A 21,874-nucleotide genomic window follows, 5' to 3' on the forward strand; every position below is an offset into this window, starting at 1 on the left:
ACAGGTGGAGTGTAAGAGGATCAGGTGCAGCAGTGACACTGTACAGGTGGAGTGTAAGAGGATCAGGTGCAGCAGTGACACTGTACAGGTGGAGTGTAAGAGGATCAGGTGCAGCAGTGACACTGTACAGGTGGAGTGTAAGAGGATCAGGTGCAGCAGTGACACTGTACAGGTGGAGTGTAAGAGGATCAGGTGCAGCAGTGACACTGTACAGGTGGAGTGTAAGAGGATCAGGTGCAGCAGTGACACTGTACAGGTGGAGTGTAAGAGGATCAGGTGCAGCAGTGACACTGTACAGGTGGAGTGTAAGAGGATCAGGTGCAGCAGTGACACTGTACAGGTGGAGTGTAAGAGGATCAGGTGCAGCACTGACACTGTACAGGTGGAGTGTAAGAGGATCAGGTGCAGCAGTGACACTGTACAGGTGGAGTGTAAGAGGATCAGGTGCAGCAGTGACACTGTACAGGTGGAGTGTAAGAGGATCAGGTGCAGCACTGACACTGTACAGGTGGAGTGTAAGAGGATCAGGTGCAGCAGTGACACTGTACAGGTGGAGTGTAAGAGGATCAGGTGCAGCAGTGACACTGTACAGGTGGAGTGTAAGAGGATCAGGTGCAGCAGTGACACTGTACAGGTGGAGTGTAAGAGGATCAGGTGCAGCAGTGACACTGTACAGGTGGAGTGTAAGAGGATCAGGTGCAGCAGTGACACTGTACAGGTGGAGTGTAAGAGGATCAGGTGCAGCAGTGACACTGTACAGGTGGAGTGTAAGAGGATCAGGTGCAGCAGTGACACTGTACAGGTGGAGTGTAAGAGGATCAGGTGCAGCAGTGTGATTGGGTTGAGAAGAGCTCGCAGGTCCAACGTTTTCAGCCAGAAGTGTCCTGTGGTCAGATAGATCAGTTTAAACTGTGAGTGGAAGGTCCAGCACCACGCACCACACACACACACACACACACACACACACACACACACACACACACACACTGCTGTGTCGGTATTACTGAGATCCACCAGCCAGTGGTGCAGGACTGGAGGAGCTGACACAGAGGGATGGTCAGGGATTGTTAAATGTCCAGTAAACTGCCGCCTCCATCTATTCCACCACACAGGATTACATTAACCCTTCCAGTGCTGGATCGTCATCTACTGCACTCTCACATGTCCTGCTGCTCTGCGAAAACAATCAAGCACAGGATGGTGTTTCAGAACACGAGAAGATGAGATAGGAGCGTCTCCGTGCTTCTACACATGATCCAGAAGAATTATTCCCTCTCTCTATTCTCTCTCTCTTTATTCTCTCTCTCTATTCTCTCTCTCTATTCTCTCTCTCTATTCCCTCTCTCTTTATTCTCTCTCTCTATTCTCTCTCTCTTTATTCTCTCTCTTTATTCTCTCTCTCTATTCTCTCTCTCTTTATTCTCTCTCTTTATTCTCTCTCTCTATTCCCTCTCTCTATTCTCTCTCTCTCTTTATTCTCTCTCTTTATTCTCTCTCTCTATTCTCTCTCTCTATTCTCTCTCTCTTTATTCTCTCTCTCTATTCCCTCTCTCTATTCTCTCTCTCTATTCTCTCTCTCTATTCTCTCTCTCTATTCTCTCTCTTTATTCTCTCTCTCTATTCTCTCTCTCTTTATTCTCTCTTTATTCTCTCTCTTTATTCTCTCTCTCTATTCCCTCTCTCTATTCTCTCTCTTTATTCTCTCTCTCTTTATTCTCTCTCTCTATTCTCTCTCTTTATTCTCTCTTTATTCTCTCTCTTTATTCTCTCTCTCTTTATTCTCTCTCTTTATTCTCTCTCTTTATTCTCTCTCTCTTTATTCTCTCTCTTTATTCCCTCTCTCTATTCTCTCTCTTTATTCTCTCTCTTTATTCTCTCTCTTTATTCTCTCTTTATTCCCTCTCTCTTTATTCTCTCTTTATTCCCTCTCTCTTTATTCTCTCTCTTTATTACCTCTCTCTTTATTCTCTCTCTTTATTCTCTCTTTATTCCCTCTCTCTTTATTCCCTCTCTCTTTATTCTCTCTCTTTATTCTCTCTCTCTATTCCCTCTCTCTTTATTCTCTCTCTTTATTCCCTCTCTCTATTCTCTCTCTCTTTATTCTCTCTCTTTATTCCCTCTCTCTATTCTCTCTCTCTTTATTCTCTCTCTTTATTCCCTCTCTCTATTCTCTCTCTCTTTATTCTCTCTCTTTATTCTCTCTCTCTCTATTCTCTCTCTCTTTATTGTCTCTCTCTATTCCCTCTCTTTACTCTCTCTCTCTGTTCAAGTTAATAAGACAAAACAAGCTGTTTATTGCGTTACTGAGAAACGGAAAAGAAGCGTAAACTCCTCTGTCCTGAAGACAAACCTACTGACTGTTAAAAAGCACTGACACTGGAGACTCCTTCCATAAATGTTAAGTACTAAATGTCTCCTTACAGAAAACTCCACCGTGTCACTGATGAGCCTTAATATCATTTTTACTCTATTTACGTCAGGCTGAGATTGTGGGAGTGTCTGTGTGAATGAGCAGGTACTGCAGAACATTCATCAACACCTTCTAACCAACGACTTCAGTGGACTTCTTTCTGTCTGAGTCTCACTCTTGATCTCTTTCTCTCACACACACACACACACACACACACACACACACACACACACTACACTATAATGATCTCACTTTCATGATTACATGTCAGTATGTCACATGTCCTTCCGACAGCTGTGTTAATTATAAAACACACCTGACTTTTTGAATTCTCACTTCAGTCCAGACCTTTCAACATCGTCTAATGCGGACTCTCTCAAAACGTGGTCTAATGCGGACTCTCTCAAAACGTCGTCTAATGCGGACTCTCTCAAAACTTCGTCTAATGCGGACTCTCTCAAAACTTCGTCTAATGCGGACTCTCTCAAAACGTGGTCTAATGCGGACTCTCTCAAAACTTCGTCTAATGCGGACTCTCTCAAAACGTCGTCTAATGCGGACTCTCCCAAAACGTCGTCTAATGCGGACTCTCTCAAAACGTCGTCTAATGCGGACTCTCCCAAAACGTCGTCTAATGCGGACTCTCTCAAAACGTCGTCTAATGCGGACTCTCCCAAAACGTCGTCTAATGCGGACTCTCTCAAAACGTGGTCTAATGCGGACTCTCTCAAAACTTCGTCTAATGCGGACTCTCTCAAAACGTCGTCTAATGCGGACTCTCCCAAAACGTCGTCTAATGCGGACTCTCTCAAAACGTCGTCTAATGCGGACTCTCCCAAAACTTCGTCTAATGCGGACTCTCTCAAAACGTCGTCTAATGCGGACTCTCTCAAAACGTCGTCTAATGCGGACTCTCTCAAAACGTGGTCTAATGCGGACTCTCTCAAAACGTCGTCTAATGCGGACTCTCTCAAAACGTCGTCTAATGCGGACTCTCTCAAAACGTGGTCTAATGCGGACTCTCTCAAAACTTCGTCTAATGCGGACTCTCTCAAAACGTCGTCTAATGCGGACTCTCTCAAAACTTCGTCTAATGCGGACTCTCTCAAAACTTCGTCTAATGCGGACTCTCTCAAAACGTCGTCTAATGCGGACTCTCTCAAAACGTGGTCTAATGCGGACTCTCTCAAAACTTCGTCTAATGCGGACTCTCTCAAAACTTCGTCTAATGCGGACTCTCTCAAAACGTGGTCTAATGCGGACTCTCTCAAAACGTCGTCTAATGCGGACTCTCTCAAAACGTCGTCTAATGCGGACTCTCTCCCAAAACATCATCTAATGCGGACTCTCTCATAAAACACGGTCTAATGCGGACTCTCTCCCAAAACGTCGTCTAATGCGGACTCTCCCAAAACACGGTCTAATGCGGACTCTCTCAAAACGTCGTCTAATGCGGACTCTCCCAAAACACGGTCTAATGCGGACTCTCCCAAAACACGGTCTAATGCGGACTCTCCCAAAACACGGTCTAATGCGGACTCTCTCCCAAAACATCATCTAATGCGGACTCTCCCAAAACACGGTCTAATGCGGACTCTCCCAAAACACGGTCTAATGCGGACTCTCTCCCAAAACACGGTCTAATGCGGACTCTCCCAAAACACGGTCTAATGCGGACTCTCCCAAAACACGGTCTAATGCGGACTCTCTCCCAAAACATCATCTAATGCGGACTCTCTCCCAAAACATCATCTAATGCGGACTCTCTCCCAAAACATCATCTAATGCGGACTCTCTCCCAAAACACGGTCTAATGTGGACTCTCTCAAAATACAAGTGGTGCATGAGTCCAGAATGCTGAGCTTTAAATGTATAAATGTTTTACTCTGAAGTTGTTCTCATGAAAGCCAGTGAGAGTTCTTCATAAAAGTCTTCGTGATATATGTTTTTAATATTTGTAAAACTATTTTATATAAAGAAAAACTTTAATCAGTTTAATAAATGTCATGGACCTAGACCTAATAGTGCAAACTGTTGAGCAGTTTCTGTTAGCCCTTCTTTTTCCTGGAAAGATCTTATTCTCATTTTTGAGCCCAAATTATACAAGTCCATAAATATTTGGACAGTGCCTGTTGTTATTGTTACTTTAATTGTCTACCAGTGGAGTCTACCCCAGTATATTGGAGTTGAAATTAAATAATGAACTTAGTTGAAAATAATAATCCACTATTCGGTACATGTTTAAGAAGAAAGAATGCGCTTGGTGAGCTCAGGAACACCAAAAGTCCTGGAAGACCACAGAAGCCTTTGAGAAGAACTGTAGTGGATGACGGAGGTGGAGAAAAACCACAACCAACAGTTGGTCACGTCAAGAACACTCTCCAGGAGTTAGGCGTACCCGTGACAAAGTCAACAGTCAAGAGAAGATGTAAATGTGTAGATTGGTAAGCCTCAAAAACAGGAAGACTACATCTAAATGTACAGAACATCCTAAGAGTATGGAGAAGTGCAGGAGCTGCTCATGATCTCATGGCGTGGGCGTGTATGGCTCCCAGAAAAGCAGCAGGATGAATTCTGATGTTTATAGGGCGATATCATCTATGCTTCAAAACCCAGTGGACGGTACTTCACGGTGCAGATGGATAATGACCTGAAACATACTTCAAAAGCAACCTGAGATTTTTTAAGGCAAAGAAGAGAAATGTTCAGCAATGTCCAAGTCAATCACCTGACCTGAATCCAGCTGAGCTGCATTTCAATTGCTGAAGGCAAAACACCCCAAGAACAACTGTTTTCTTTTATTAACCCACTTCTTAGGAATCCATGATATGATACCCAAGGAGAGGGTCAAGGTTCGGGTTCCTGCTCGAGGACCTGACACTGCCGATACTGAGACATGACCTCACAACCTTCTGATCAGTAGTACAGAGTCTTAACCAATTCCCCTGATATCGTTACAGCCTTCTTCACAACACCTGTGTCCAGGTTCAAGCTACTGCATGTAGAGTCTCAAACACCATGGACTCAATCCTGTATTCTTCATTTGTGGGAAGATTCTCTAAAATGGAGTACTAAAGCCGTGAAGGTACATGACTCAAGATCCTTACAAATGGGCTCTCGTTTGGCACTTTGGAAGTTCTAGTAGGCTCCAGATATTTGCCCCTCTTGCTTGACCAGTCAGAGGGACTTTGAGATGGAGAGAGGGATGAGCTCATCTGTACCTGTATCAGTGTCCTCTTTTCTATATGACTATTTAAAAAACAACAGTATTTTATTTTGCCTTTCCTTCCACATAATCAGTGTTTATAAGTCACTACAAATGAAGCTTTTGGAAATTATTGTTAGTGTTATTTTCCACAACCTTGTTGGTATGGATGGGGCTTCGGTTTAAAGGCAAATGCCTTTCAAAAAGATCCAGATATCTGGAGTCCAGCAGTTTCTGTGAGTGTATGTGCTTATTTCACCGAGCATTCATCTCTCTTGTAGGTGTAGCATAAACAGATTTACTTTGACTGGCTGAGATGAACTGTTATGTTTTTTCATGAATACTTCTGATGTTATAAAAGAGAAACCTTGTGTTATTTAGCAAAGAATCTTTAAAATAATTCCAGCTTCAGTCCAACTGGTTGCAGGACTCTCAGTAGTTTTAACAGGAAAGAGGAGCAGGATTGTAAAAGTAGCACACAAGATAATGTCTTCACCCTGTGTGCTTAGCAGACATGATCTTGATTCGAAACAAAGATTTGAAGGGCTTCATTAGCTGCAGCAGGTGTGCTTGAGCTGGAACACATGAAATACCTGAACTGACTAGGAGCAGAAAATGTGTGAAATACCCGGACGGGGCAGAAAAAGGAAGCTATCAACGGCTGCAAGCAGATTTATGAGAAGGCAGGTTGTGAAAAACCCTCGAGTGACCGTAAAAGACCTGCAGCAAGACTTGGTATAACAGGCCCTGAGGTTTCAGTGAGCACAGTAAGGAGCGTACTAAACGCAGAAGGTCTCCATACCAGAACTCCAAGACGTTCACCACTACTGACCCAAAAGCACAAGAAAAGTCTCTCAAAATCATATAAATAATCCACAGAAGTTTTGGGATTCTGTTCTGTGGAGCGATGAAACAATACTGGAACTTTTTGGCATGATGGATCAGCGGTATGTCTGGAGGAAGAAGAATGAAGAAAGAACACTCTGTCCACAGTCGAGCATGGTGGAGGCTCGGTGATGCTGTGGGGCTGCTTTGCATCCTCTGGCACTGGAGACCTGCAGTGTGTGGAAGGCGAGATGGATTCAGTGAAGTATCAGGAAATCCTAGGAGAAAACATCATGCCGTCTGTGAGGAAGCTGAAGCTTTGGCGTCATCGGACCTTCCAACAGGACAACGATCCCAAACATACCTCAAACTCCACCAAGGCTTGGTTACAGAAGAAGTTCTGGAAGATTCTACAGGGCCATCAGAGTCACCTGACTTGAACCCCATAGAAAATCTCTGGTGGGATTTGAAGAAGGCGGTTGCAGCACGCAGACCCAAGAATATTACTGACCTGGAGGCCACTGCTCATGAGGAACGGGAGAAGATTCCTCAGGAACGCTGCAGAGACTGGTGTCTCATTTGCAGCAGGTCATAACAGCAAAAGGAGCTCTACTGAGTACTAAAGATGCTCGCCATGAAGGGGGTGAATAATTTTGAGACTGGAGAAGTCATTATAAGTTGCATTTTCAGTTGAATTTGGGGAAACCGCTTGAAGTGTTCGTTGTGTCGAACTATTAAAATTGCTTTTGTTTGATTTGTTCATCACAACCATCTGAAAGTCTGTACATTCTGACAATAAACCTGATCTGGAAAGGGGGGGGGGTGAATAATTTCAATTGAAACTGTACATATATATATATATATATATATATATATATATATATATATATATATATGTATACAAATTTAGATTTAGTGTTCTGAAGCATTCATGAAACAGTTTAGTTCCTGTCATTACTGAAGTTAATACTGAACAGTTCCTGTTCATATTGACATTAATAGGAAAAAAAAACACCTAACTGTCCCGTGTCTGAAAACCTAAAGTTACATATTTCCCTCTGACTGTTATAAAGTGCTGACACTGGAGACTCCTTCCATAAATATTACATAAACATCTCCTTACAGAGATCTTCACCACATCCGTGATTTCTGATCATTGATCGTCTTGTCCGGATCTTTCTCTTTCAGGGTTCAGCAGTTCAGAGCTCGCTGTGTGGACTCGTGTGGGGAGACCAGAAGAAGGTGGGGGGAGGAGTATTCATGAGCTGTGTGTTATTATTTGTAGATTAGCGTACACTTTCATGGGTTTTGAGGTATTAGATAGTCTGTTGAAAGATTATTGAACGTGTGTTTAATATACCAGTATAGAGAGCCTGCTGCGTGTGTGTAATTAATACACTGAGTGTGTGAGTGATAATATTAATAATACTGTGTGTATTTGTGCCTTGATGTTCCTCAGGAGCAGATTCAGAACGTCTTCAAACGGGTTAGTCTGTGACTTTATAATGAGTTTTCAATAACAGCGCCAGTGAATCACGTGGACTGCTGACCCTAACCCTGTCTTCTTCTCAGTTCTTGTTCCACTACTCGAAGGCACGGAATTCAGTCGGCACTGTCGAGAGAGAGGTAAACATCATGCTTAACGCATTCTTTCAGGAAATGTTTTTCACTCAAACTAACCAGTGCGACTTTTTCCTAGTCTCACTCTGTCCACCCCTTGATGCGCCTCTCGCCCAAGTTCACTCTGCGGAGGAAGAAACAGCAGGTTTTGTCTGTAAGCTCCATTTTCTTTTCCACTTCCTTAAAGCAGATCAGACCCTAAGTAAGGGGTCATTCATTTTAAATCCTTTTAATAATTATACTCCAGTGAAAGTATAGCTCATGGGCCAAAATCTTACCCCGTTAACTTTTTAAACATACGGTCATTGGCTGGATTGGAGAGGAAGAGATGAGATTTTTCACAAGCAATTTGAAAGTGTAAATGAAAATGTAAGGAGAAGTTCCTGGACATGTTCGTAATTTAGTGAGAGAACGAGTGTTCGGTTTCAGTGTTAATGAAGATGTGAGAACCGAAGCTTTCGCTCAAAAGGAATTAAACCATCCACTAGGAATTAAAGTTCACTTCCTTATAATTCTCAAGAATTCTGGTAAGGGGAGAAGGAAGAACGAGGAAAATAAGACAAAATAAATTGAAAGCAGAGAGAGAGAGAGAGAGAGAGAGAGAGCGACAGAGAGAGAGAGAGAGAGACAGAGCGAGAGAGAGAGACAGAGTGAGAGAGAGAGACAGAGAGCGAGAGAGAGAGACAGAGCGAGAGAGAGAGACAGAGAGACAGAGACCGAGAGAGAGAGCGAGAGAGAAATCGAGTCCTTGTGAGTTCACACTGAAGTGCTGTTAGTGGTAATGGGGGTCTTGTGGTTCGTTTCATCAATCTGGAATGGCCTTATCTTCTCTGGAACCTTCTGTGAATTGGAGAGAACACAGAAAGAGTAATGGTTAGTGTGTCTCACCCTCGTGTTCTCCGATGTGTGGGAATGTGAGGTTTTTTAGAGGTGTGATTAGCCAGCCCCGCCCCTTTGGCTAGCCCTGTTGGTGAACTCCAAAATCACGCCAGTGTTTCAGCACCCCGGACAGTGCCCTGTTGTGCTGGGTGGGCTGGTGGGTGGGCTGGTGGGTAAATAAAATGTGATTATAAAGAGTAAAATTACACAAGTATGTTGTACTCCTGCTCAGTCTCAGTCATCACCTGCTCATAAACACATCAGTGGCTTGGATTAGAAAAGATATCCAGTCCAATATACTGAGTGGATTGTCCTGACAACTGTGTTGTCCTGATTTTACTTTTTATGCACATTCCTATCTCTCAGTCAGAACATTTATTTCCATCTTCATCTTCATCTCATCAGAGAATAAAGGCATTCTGGAGTATCGGTTATCTGTGGTGATGTGGAAAAACAGAAACAGGACCCTGAGATACTCTCCTGTTACACCTGTTTGAGTGACTTTGTCTTTCTCTTAGAGACACTGAAGAAGACTTGTGGCCGCTCGGACCGATTCCTCCGAGGTATTCGAGGTAGGTGCTATAAGCCACGGTGATACCTAAATAAATAAATAATATCATTAATGAAATTGATCAGTGTTCGTTAACAGCAGCTCTGTCAGTTCCAGCTGTGATTCAGATGACAGGTTTAAATTAATGTGTTTATTCTGATACCTTATTGTTGACGTTCTAACCGCATTCACAGGGAAAGATTTTTAAACTGTTTTGTAGTTTAACAAAAAAAAAAAAAAAACCCAACAACAACAACGTATAATCAGTGATATGAAGTTTTTGTGAGGAAAAATGTATTTAATATTTATGGAAGGAGTCTCCAGTGCCAGCGCTTTGTAACTGTAAGTTTTCCTCTGTGACGTAACACAACAAGCCGTGTCTCATTTGTCTTATTAACTTCAAAAGAGAGGGAAAAAGAGAGACTGGTGACGCTTTATAGCTGCTGTGAGAACAGGAACTCGATTCATCAACTATAAATGGATAATAAAAATACAACATTATCCAGTAATATTCAAATATTATAATCATTTTGAAATCAGCCTGGTGTAGTAGGAATTAAACAGTAGATGAGAATAAACCTCTTCACTCATTGTTCATTCTTTACAGAGTACAGTGTGCAGATTGGTGAGATAAGCCACACGTTATTAGCGTGTGGGCGTGGTCTACACTAGGGGCGTGGATTTTAAGCAGCATACACATGTCGTGCGCTATGATGTCACACCTGAATGATTTTTCTTTTCACAGAGAATTTATGCTGATTATAATAATCATACGTCAGCAGTGAGATGACTGGAGCAGAAGGTGTTGCAGCATGAATCTGACAATAATTACAGTAACATAAATAACAGGATTGCATTAATGCGCTCATTTTAATATATTTTTATTCCTATAGTAACAGCTCCTTCAGTATATACAAGTATCTCAAAAAATTAGAATATCGTGGAAAGGTTCATTTTTTCCTGTAATTTAATTTAAAAAAGTGGAACTTTTATATAACTTTCATATATTCCAGATTAATTACACATACAGTGAAATATTTCAAGCCTTTTTTTGTTTTAATCTCGATGATTACGGATTACAGCTCACAGAAATCAAAACTCCAGTCTCTCAAAATATTAGCATTAATTAAAATATTTTTAAGGGCAATATCTCTGTATGTTGAACCTTAAGTGAGCGTGGACATTTTCATTATATATCAGCTCTTCAGATGATGACTCAGAGATGATAAAGACAGCCAGAGTGTGCTCAAGAACACGTTTATTAAACTCTGCTGAAAGTTACAGTCCCCGGTTCAGTAAGACAGCTCAGTGTGATGATAAACGTGGGAAGGCCTGCATGACACTGCCCATCCTCAGCTCCTGGAGAACCTGGGTTTACCTCCAACTCATCACTAAAGATCAATAAACTCCAGCTCGAACGTTAAAGACACATTACTCTGAAACAGCACAGGTTCCTCGGGTTATAAAGATTAAAGTCTTCACGCCTCCTTTCCTCTCGCCTGAATCCTTCTCCAGATCTCCAAGTCGTCTCCGCTCTGTGTCAGCGGGTCCTCTGACAGGAGGGACGAGAACACATTACTCTATAGAGGAGAGCAGGACCCAGGCGATAGTGCATGAGTGCAGATTTAACACTGTTAGGTGTGTATGTGTACTCCTGTTTAAATAACGTTTATTTTTCCTATCTGTTTCTATACCCAGAGCTGACTGGATGTTCAGGAGGATGGTAACACCACGTGGACTGTAAACTCACCGATTCTGTAAATAAACTCAATCTCACCCGTGTTGTGCGTTTGAGTTCTCTCTCTCTCACAGCCACTCGTGTGTGATATATATATATCCAGTGTTGTGTGTCGCTACTGCACTTATCAGAGCTCATGAGTCTATCTAACGTTACAATGAAAGCTATATCTCTTTTTAAATGAAACAAATACACTGTATGGTTAAAATAAGTGTAGTGTGTAGGGTGTAAAACAGTAATCAAACAAAAACAGCATAAATCTACAGGTTTTCTTTTTATGATGGCCATCAGGAACATGTCCTATACAAAAATGTTATGGCATAAATAAGAATACGTACTACTTATAAAATGGCTTTAACAGCTTAAAAATCTAAATATTGTGTTAGGAGTCGCTGAAGATTTAAATCATTACCACTAGAGGGAGCCGATCCCTTTATTATTATGAGCAGGTTATAAAAATGATCAGTCATGTGTTCCAGTTCTGTTTTTAAAACAAGCACCACCCCTTCACCTGCCCTCGGATGACCCCACACAGACGACATAAGGGCGCTTCGATCAGCTGGAGCGCAGAACGTTTAGAAGAGAAGAGTTACATGCACTTTCGGAGTTATGAAGGGAAGTCAGAGTGGCTGTGTTGAAAACAGTATTGGAACACAGACTTTGTTTTTAACCAGAAGTCCTTGAGAACCAAAAAAAGTCCAAACTGAGCCTGAAAGAAAAAAACTGCACCAATCAGTCGTCATCAGATTCGTCGCTGTCCTTGCGGTGCGGTGCTGAGCAGCGGATGGATGAAATCAGCTGGTCCTGGATCTGTTTCCTCGGATTCTCCTCCAAGTCCGTTTTCACAGCGCCGGATTCGGCCAAACGCCATTCCAGCTCTGAGGAACAGAACCATATTACTTTTCTTAATCCTGACTGAAAGCAGGAGGGACAATCAACCCACACACACACGCACACATACACATGCAGATATACACACACACCATCACACGTGAGGTTCATTCCTCCGAACACCAGCGGTCCGATGAACTGCGCCTTCATCTCCCCCTCGTGGTAAACGAAGATGGTGGGCAGGTTTCTGTCCGGATAATTAGCGATGCACGTCGTGGAGATCGACTTCAAGAACTTAGTGTCTGGAAACTTCCGTGCCAAAGAGGACAAGTGCTGATTGATCAGCGTGCACAAGGGGATGCTGGGAAAATTACAATTATAATAATAATTATTACATCCTCAATATAATTACTAATTACAATAGTGCACCGAACATATAAACGATTAGATGTCTTGACCTACAAAACAAGTGCAGACACACACACACACACACACTCTCTACCCTGGTTTGTAGAGGTGCAGCACCACCCAGATGCTGGCCCCGGCCTTGGTCACTTCCTGAACGTAGTCTTGACCTGAAATCTCGTTCAGTTCGCCGAATACGTTCTTCAACTGCTTTGCTTTCCACTCGGCGAGCCTCTTCTGCCTGAGACGTGACAAAGCACAGTGTAGATCAGTGGTACAGTACAGATACAGCGGGGCGCAAGCGTCCGAGACCACACTGAACAACCTTTTTCCCCATTTAAAATAGGAAGTAAATAAACAGAAGGTTTTAGAATTCAGAAATATTTAATACTGTGAAAGTAAAATGTGCATTATCTTCAATATTTAATATTCTACACTATTTCTAGCTTCATATTTAAACGTAAGCAGATGCCCAATATCCTAATGAGTATGTTTGATTGACAGCCCTCTGTCTAAGACTCTCAGGCTGCTGCCACTCAAACAGATAAAGAGGTGAGAATAAGGACTGTTCAACCGTAGCGTACCAATCCACCCAGACATGGGGCTACAGCACACTGCTACGCTACGCTACGCTACACCTGTTCATGGACAGAACATTATGGAAAATCAGCATAAAATCCCAGATAAGGCCATTTCATTTCGTAACATGGGGAAAAGTTCAGAGCTGTGAAAACTTATGCAACATTTGAAATAAATAATAAAATCAACTGAACTGTTCAGCTAGTTAAAGTGTTTATTGTATTTATTAAAGTATTTGGTCTTCATTACTGTTTTCGTAGCGTTTACATGTTTGGTTTACAGAAAAGTAAACACTTTTGGACAAAACACTAAAAAAGGAAAATGACACACAGAATAAAAACACTAAACAGTAACTGATGTGAGCGTTCAGTAAAAATCCCAAATTTGTTGTGAAACCCGAGGACCTGAGGAATGTTTAAGTATTGGGTAAACAGCGCCACAGTGTGGCCCAACACCAAATTAAGCCTTTTTTTTGTTTTTAGCAGATTTACTTCTCTTTCAGATTTCCTTATTTAACTTTACTTTAGTGAGCGAACAAGTTGCACAAGACTTAATAATGCAGAAGTCGATTACTTTTATTCCTCACTTGTACAAATAACATGGAAGATATGTAGAACGTATTAACATACATTTATTATGTTAAATAAATAAATAAAACATAGCAGGATGTAGTAAGCTGGTAAGAAAACCCGTTTGGAAATCGAACATCCGATGCAGAAAGCTCATTTGTGGTTGTATAGGCTTCCTGTCAATCATTTAGAGACACTATAGACCGCCACAGATCCTGGGGGCGGAGCTTCATGAACATGGGCGGGAACCATTCAAATATCGAACTTACCTAACCATTAGATATGTATGCTGCGTCCCAATTGGCATACTTGTACTATACACTAAAAGAATGTATTCTTCTTTATTCATTATCCCTTATATCTTTCACACCTCTCTAAAATGCATCCTTGAATTCAGCAAAGAAAATCATAACAAAAATCCTCCTCCCTCCGCAGGGCAAGGAATTGTGGGTAATATTAGCTGAAAGTGTCCACGGATCCATACAGCAAAAATCTACCAGAACCAGTCGACCATCCGCATTCCTTCGGGATCTTCATTTCAACACACTACGATTCGGAACATACTAATTCTCATCTCGGATACGATTTAGACACCGTGGATATAAGGCAAATTAAGACGCAGCACTAATCTTCTTATAAAAAAAACAATAAATAAAATAACATTAAAAGAACTAAACAAAAAAAAAACCCAGGCAAATCTTACCTATTGCACTTTTAAGGAGCCATTATAAAGCAGAACTATTTACAGGTGAAACGTTCACCTGTACATCTCGATGGCGATCTCGTCCTCCTCGCTGAACTCATCCTCGTTCTCCTCCAGCTCCTCCAGAGTCATATTCTCATAGGTTTTTACTGCAGGAAACAACAGGTGTAGTTTTAATAATCTAATCCAGGTTAATTTTAAATATTTCACTTTCTGACTTTCTGTTGTAAAGTCTCACCAATGGACTGCTGCTGAATGATCTGCTTCTCCTCCTCCTCCTCCTCCTCTTCCTTCGGCGTCTCTTTAGGAGGAAGGATGCCCTTCTTCCTGAGGATGTCATTCCACTCGGTGTCCTCATTTGGGTCCTAGAGTGGAGATGGTTGTGATTAGTCTGAGTCACTACAGACACAAACCATGGCTCCCATATTCTACTGAGGACTGGAGATGTTACTCCCTCTGACGTGCAGAGGATTGTAACCTGCTTCATTAAAAACATTTAGTGTGAGACACACAGACAGACAGACAGACAGACACAGACACACACACACACACACAGAGAGAGAGAGAGAGAGAGAGAGACAGACACAGAGAGAAAGAGAGAGAGAGAGAGAGACAGACAGACAGACAGACAGACAGAGAGAGAGAGAGAGAGAGAGAGAGAGAGAGATTGCAGGATTGTAACATGGCTTTGCCGTGTTTAACCAGTTAATTCAAGACGCCCAACACACAAGTCTAACACAACCATAAACAAACAGAAAGCGCTTTATTTATCAACTACATTAATCCGATTAAAATAAATTAATCAGAAATAATACACAAAACAAACCTGCATGTTTTCACGGTGCGCTGCTGGAGCTGTTCCTCCACACGGAAAGACGGAGAGAGCGCTGCTTATTTCAGTCCGACTGGAAACACGTCCTCGCGCTAACACACAAACAGCTCTTATACTATTTTAACATTTCCTTAGCGTAGTAACTTTGTGTTAAACATTAAATAATACTTAAAATATAAGAATATAACACACTACTGCGCATATACTGTAAAAGAAAAACGACTGCAGGAGATTGTTGCTGCACGGGACGATAATAGCGGGAGAACCAACATCCGCTCTGACCATATAAGGAGTTTTAACAGCTGTTCGTCGTGCAGCGCGTGCTTTCAGTCAAAGTGGAACTCGCTAAAGTCAAATAAGGGCAGAGTTGGGAGCTGGTCATGACGTCACCGCCGATACCGGAAGTAGATTCCCAATAACGTGACTTGCGGCGTCTTCCCTTCCTATCCTCTAAATATATATATATATTCTATTTTATTCTGTATTCTCCAGTGGTGTAAAGAGTACTGCTACTGTATTAATAATTTACTTTAGTAAAAGTAGTGATCAAGAAATAACTCAGGCAAGAGTAAATAAGTCTTCTGGTGAAAAACTACTTTACTGTCAGTTGTCCATTATCAAATTAATTCATACTTATTTCTAGCTACATAGTTACATCCAACATAGATGCCCCTTACACATGATCTCAGGGCTTCCCAAACTAAACCATGTAAACCAATTAACCCCACATGGGGTCATGACCCCTAATTTGGGAACCCCTGAGATAATGTGAAAAGGGCACTGTATGGCCAAAAGTATGTGGACACCTGACCAACACACCCTAATGTGAGGGTAATTGGTTGTTCAGTTCAGTTCAATTCAATTTTATTTGTATAGCGCTTTTTAGAATGGACATTGTCTCAAAGCAGCTTTACAGAAACATAAGCCACGGGATACAGATTTTAAATGTGTGAATTTATCCGAATTGAGCGAGCCGGTGGCAAGGAAAAACTCCCTAAGAAATGTTGTTGTTTGCATTGTGTGTTTACTTTTAGCCAAATAAAAAGGCGGAAGGCAATTGGGCTGACTCTTCATTTACTCTGACAAAGAGATAATACAATCTTATACAGTGTGTGCATTCTCCCTCAACATTTCTGTGAAATAAATTTCAAGTTCACTGCAATTAACACATGCTTCAAGTTCAGCCGGGAGACCCCAATTGATTTCTAGTCCTTCCCTTAACCACTCGTCCACAGCTACTGAAAATACCTGTCTCTGCGTGGGCCAATGTCTAAACCTGCTTCACTGTGCGTCTGTTCAGAATTGTCTACAATGACTAGTTTTCACCCATCATCTGGCAAACAGAAATTCAGACCTACTCTTCAGCATTCGAACCTCTGCTGGGAAACCTGAAAGGATTTTTTTTCCATTTCTGAACATGTTTCACTGGGAGAACTGGAAGTTCTAGGCTTCTGTTGGGACCATGACCCTGATGAGGTTACCTGGGCTGACCTGTGAACAACTTCTTTTGCATATTCAGTGTAGAAAGCCATTAGCCCTCCCACTGCCCACTCTTGATCCAAAACAATAGGCACATGCACTTTTAGATGTCTATTTAATCGTCCATATCAACGGAGCACATGAAAGTGTTTGTGGTTGATGTATACTCAAGACTTAACAGAATCACCTCAAATGACCGAAGTGGTTCGTCACATAAATCACCGTATTTATATTTAATGTACATCATGAAACACATACTACTTAGATATTTTTGTAGGGGAACTTGTGCTGAAGACTAAAAAGTCATGTGACTTTGAAAATAGTGCTTACATTTGTTCAAATTGACAACAATATCAGAGCGTGCCAAAATCATCAGAGTGTCTGAAAATACCTGGGGTCCCCCAGAGTAAACTGAGACAGAATCCTTTCCCCCAAAGATCAGAGCACTGTGCACAGTGATGTATTTACCTCTGTTTCAGGTCTGCGTGTTTATTTATTGTGTTTGTAAACAGGTGGGTATAAGGGCAAAAACACATGTCTGTGGTGTCAGGATGGCCAAGCGGTCTAAGGCTCCACACTCAAGGTTTAGACCTTTTCCCTGGTAAAAGGAGGATTCTGGTCTCTAAATGGAAGCGTGAATTCAAATCCCTCTTCTGACATTAATTTTTTAAATGAAAACACCATTAAGATAATGGCTTTTAATTCTTATGAATAGGTTATCAGATATGGAGCGGGTGGAATTTTGGCCCACTCTCCTTTGCAAAAGTGCTTTGGTTCAGACACATTGGAGGGTTTTGGAGCATGAACTGCCTGTTTAAGGTCCTGCCTCAGCATCTCAATTGGTTCAAGTCAGGAGTTTGTCTAGACCACTCCAAAACTTTGATTTCAGAGGTGGACTTACTCGTGTGCTTTGGATCATTGTCTTGCTGCATCATCCAGTTGCACTTGTATTTCAACTTAGGGATTGAAGACTGGAGATTCTCCTTTAGGATTTTCTGATAGAGAGCAGAATTCATGTTTTCCTTGACTATTGTCCAGGCCCTGAAGCAGCAGAGCATCCCCACAACATCAAAGTGCCACCTCCATGCTTGATAGTAGGTATGATGATCTTTTTGTGGAATTCTGTGCTTGGTTTACACCAGATGTAACGGGACTCCTGTTGTTTAAAGAAACATACCCGGATTAGGAAATGCTTCACAGTTTGTCAAATTTCAGTCATAGTTGGCAGGATTTGAACCTGTGTGGGGAGACCCTAATGGATTTCTAGTGCATCACCAAGTCCATAGGGAACATTCTGTGAAATGTTCAACCCTGGAGGTGTGAGGTGAACGTGCTATCAAAAGTCTTGCATATGTTAGTAGTTTTGTTTTGTGACATGAAGATGGTTTTAAGATATTGTCGAATCTCAATAAGTAAAACATCAGACATAGACTACATGTATAGATTACAAACAAAACTTCTTTCCAGTGTAAACAGAAATAAACATCAATATATTGTTATTAATTTGAACAGACTTTTCCATACGAGCTCAGAACCAAAATAAATGCTCTCTGGCTGTTTACACAGTTAACATTCTTCGGTTAACATTCAATTTTGCTTGTATCTTTCTCATTTGTAAGTCGCTTTGGATAAAAGCGTCTGCTAAGTGAATAAATGTAATGTAAATGTAACATTCTGTATTAATATCTCTTCTAAATTTCTTCATATAAACATTGACTGGGTCGACACGATGAATTATCAGAAGTGATCTTTATCTGCTGTTTCTGCTGTCAGTGATGAGTGGAACAGGTCATATCCTGTCTCTCTAAAACTCCTCCCATTAAGGAAGTACAGAGTCTGAGACGACTGCAGTCCTTTTGCAGTGTTCTGCTCTGGTGAGTTTAGTTTTATTCTCGGTTTATGGAGAATTCTGAGTCTCATTTTCAGCTCTGTGAAAGGAAGTGATTACTAACTGGACCTGCAAAGTCGTATATTAACTTTAAACAAATCTGAAATCAGGGTGTGATTACTTTTGATCAAAGTGAAAGTGAATCTGAACATTCGGACTGCAGAGAACAACAACAGCAGCAAAATAAAATGGCTTCTAAGTTTTCAGAGGAGGATTTCTCTTGTCCTGTGTGCTGTGAAATCTTCACGGATCCTGTTCTCCTGCGCTGCAGTCACAGTGTGTGTAAAGTGTGTTTGCAGAAGTTCTGGGAGACCAAAGGATCCAGAGAATGTCCTGTTTGTAGGAGGAAGTCGTCTATGGAAGAACTTCCCATGAATCTGGCCTTAAAGAACCTGTGTGAGACTTTCTTACAGGAGAGAAGTCAGAGATCTTCATCAGCGTCTAAAACAGTCTGCAGTCTGCACAGTGAGAAACTCAAACTCTTCTGTCTGGATGATCAACAGCCGGTGTGTGTGGTGTGTCGAGATTCAAAAATACACACCAACCATAAATTCTGCCCCATTGATGAGGCATTAACAGACTGTAAGGTAAATAAAATGTTCCTGTAAAAGGTACATGTAAAAAAGAGTTTATTCTACATATCAATATCAAGATTTTCAGCATCTGAAGAGTCTCCTGTATAAACAGGAGCAGATCTTCCATGTTAGACTAAAGCAGTGTACACCAATAAACCCACATCCTATAAGTCTACACTTTTCATTGTTTCTTCTGTACTTGGTGCATTTGAAAAGCTCTAATGAGTGCTTGTAAGAGAGAATACAGCTATTACTAAACACAGAGTCTCCATGCAGTGTGTTGATTTGTTTCAGGAGGAGCTGAAAACTGCTCTGAAGCCCCTACAGGAGAAACTGAAGATCTTTAAAGACTGTAAACTGAACTGGAGTCAGACTGCAGAACATATAAAGGTTAGAATCAATAAGATGGTTTTGATATTAGAATGATATTTTGCATCACTGCATAATCAGTTCTATTTCATTTGATTTCCTCTTCACTGCAGATTCAGGCCCAACACACAGAGCGGCAGATTAAGGAGGAGTTTGAGAAGCTTCACCAGGTTCTACGAGATGAAGAGGCAGCCAGGATAGCTGCACTGAGAGAGGAAGAGGAGCAGAAGAGTCAGATGATGAAGGAGAAGATCGAGAAGCTGAGCAGAGACATATCATCTCTTTCAGACACAATCAGAGGCGTAGAAGAGGAGATGAGAGCTGAAGACGTCTCGTTCTTACAAGTGAGGATCATTTAGTCAGTATTTATACTGTGAGAAAGTAAAACTTCTTTCCATCATCAGAAACGTCACATTTCAGTGGTGTAAAAATGTCCATCAGATCCACTGATATTTGCTTTGTTGTTTTACAGAACTACAAGGCCACAGTGAGAAGGTGAGTGATGTGCTTCCTGTCTCTCTCGTTCTCTGTGTTTCTGACTCCAAACCCACAGCAGCACTGACTCCTGAATGTTTTTGCAGAGCTCAGTGCACACTGCAGCATCCAGAGGAGCTTTCAGGACCACTGATCCATGTGGCAAAACATCTGGACAACCTGAAGTTCAGAGTCTGGGAGAAGATGCAGGACGCTGTCCAATACAGTAACAATCTTTCTTTCTTTCTTTCTCTCTTTCTTTCTTTATTTATTTCTGTTTCTCTGCCTTTGTTAATTACATTAAAGTGGTCTTTATAGTGATGTTTCATTTGTGTAATGTTTTGGAATTGTTGTTGTTGTTATTATTATTATTATTATTATTATTATTATTATTATTACACACATATGTGGTCACCTTTTGAACTGATGTAATATAAGGGAACTTTTATTTTGAAAGGCTTCTGATGCGACAGACTGTTCAGTGGTTGAAGTGCGAGTGTAAAAATGGATTACAAAAGTTTTAGATTTACAATTCTTATAAAGATTGTTTACATTTGTAATTTAAATACACCCGGTTATATATGTTTATTCATTAATATTGTAATTACACTTATCATTTCTTTGGATTAGGCTAATGTTAGCTACTTCCATGCTAACGTAATGCTTAAGTTAGCTTAGCCCCAATATGTGTGTGTGCGTGTGTGTGTGTGTGTTTTCAGCACCTGTAACTCTGGACCCCAACACTGCTCATCCTAACCTCATTGTATCTGATGATCTGACCAGTGTGAGATTCAGTGGTGAAGAACAGAAGCTTCCTGATAATCCAGAGAGATTTGATGATTGTTGCTGTATCCTGGGCTCTGAGGTCTTTAACTCAGGGACACACTGCTGGGACGTTGAAGTAGGAGACTGTACATGGTGGTATGTGGGTGTGATGACAGAATCTGCTCAGAGGAAGGGAAATATATTCTCCAGAAGTGGAATCTGGTGTGTGTGGTATTCTGGTGGTAAATATAAAACACGTTCTACACCACAGCCAGACACTCTCCTCTCAGTAACACAGAAGTTAACACAGAAGTTCCAGAGGATCAGAGTGCAGCTGGACTGGAACAGAGGAAAGCTGTCGTTCTCTGACCCTCTCACTAACACACACATACACACTTTCACACACACATTTACTGATAAATTACTGCCATTTATAGATGTTGCTTGTAATAAATCTCCTGTAAAGATCCTCCCACTTCAGTGCTCTGTAAGAGTGAATCAGATCAGTTAGAGCTGATATTGTTTTATTCCAATTCATTAATGAAATATTGCTGATGAAAAGATTCATGTTCTTTGTGAAAGTCTGTTTTTACTGAAGCACTGAACACTTCATTGTGGAAGTTATTTTGAAGTGTTCTATTATTATTTCGACTCACCTTAACAATTACATCAAAATAATGTGAAAACTCAAAATAATAAGATAATATCTCGAATATTAATATATCTTGAAGTTCCAAGATGTTAAATTAAATATTTTAAGTGAAAATAACGACCTACTGTGTTGAAATAATGAATTATTAAATAAAAATAATGTGATAAAGTTCAAATAACTCCATAGTACATTTCCCCACAACTTTCAGTTCAGGGCTTCCAGAAACAAATAAACCACAGAATGAATTTAAAATCATAAAAATATGTTTAAACATAGATCTCTATCTCTATTCATTTTATTCCTGAATTTAAATCATTGTAAATAAACTGAGGCTTTGAAGACTGGTGTCTTTACTGTATTTGTATTGTTAGCGCTATGCTGTTAATCCTGGGTGAAATGTTTAGCTGGATGTGTGTGTTATGTGTGAAACTGTGCAGTGGAGGAGAATTCAAATTGAGCTCTAAGTTTCCCTCCACCAGCAGTTTGTGGTTGTGTAAAGATCAGATGGATCTGTATGTTAATCCTG

At 41.1% G+C, this 21,874-nt stretch overlaps 3 protein-coding genes across 3 annotated transcripts in view; 2 read left to right on the top strand and 1 right to left on the bottom strand.

Moving 5' to 3' along the window:
- nms (neuromedin S) overlaps window positions 1-11,632 on the top strand; it is a 14,036-nt gene extending 2,404 nt beyond the window's left edge. The window contains exons 3-8 of the mRNA XM_053627849.1: window positions 7,629-7,682; window positions 7,900-7,926; window positions 8,013-8,066; window positions 8,140-8,214; window positions 9,458-9,511; window positions 11,188-11,632. Coding sequence (XP_053483824.1) covers window positions 7,629-7,682; window positions 7,900-7,926; window positions 8,013-8,066; window positions 8,140-8,214; window positions 9,458-9,466 — 219 coding nt within the window. The 3' untranslated portion in view covers window positions 9,467-9,511; window positions 11,188-11,632. The remainder of the gene's footprint in view (window positions 1-7,628; window positions 7,683-7,899; window positions 7,927-8,012; window positions 8,067-8,139; window positions 8,215-9,457; window positions 9,512-11,187) is intronic.
- Window positions 11,483-15,246, bottom strand: pdcl3 (phosducin-like 3). The gene is made up of 6 exons (XM_053627847.1): window positions 15,141-15,246; window positions 14,553-14,679; window positions 14,373-14,463; window positions 12,561-12,704; window positions 12,211-12,419; window positions 11,483-12,105 (listed from the first exon to the last, which is right to left on the bottom strand). The coding sequence occupies exons 1-6, from the start codon at window positions 15,144-15,146 to the stop codon at window positions 11,960-11,962; spliced, it is 723 nt and encodes a 240-aa protein (XP_053483822.1). The 5' UTR covers window positions 15,147-15,246; the 3' UTR covers window positions 11,483-11,959.
- Window positions 15,247-18,431: 3,185 nt separating this feature from the next.
- Window positions 18,432-21,689, top strand: LOC128609305 (zinc-binding protein A33-like). The gene is made up of 6 exons (XM_053627838.1): window positions 18,432-19,100; window positions 19,383-19,478; window positions 19,571-19,801; window positions 19,930-19,952; window positions 20,039-20,157; window positions 20,651-21,689. The coding sequence occupies exons 1-6, from the start codon at window positions 18,702-18,704 to the stop codon at window positions 21,205-21,207; spliced, it is 1,425 nt and encodes a 474-aa protein (XP_053483813.1). The 5' UTR covers window positions 18,432-18,701; the 3' UTR covers window positions 21,208-21,689.
- The last annotated feature ends 185 nt before the right edge of the window (window positions 21,690-21,874 follow it).

The sequence above is a fragment of the Ictalurus furcatus genome, chromosome 6, assembly GCF_023375685.1.
Source record: "Ictalurus furcatus strain D&B chromosome 6, Billie_1.0, whole genome shotgun sequence".
Classification (NCBI taxonomy): domain Eukaryota; kingdom Metazoa; phylum Chordata; class Actinopteri; order Siluriformes; family Ictaluridae; genus Ictalurus; species Ictalurus furcatus.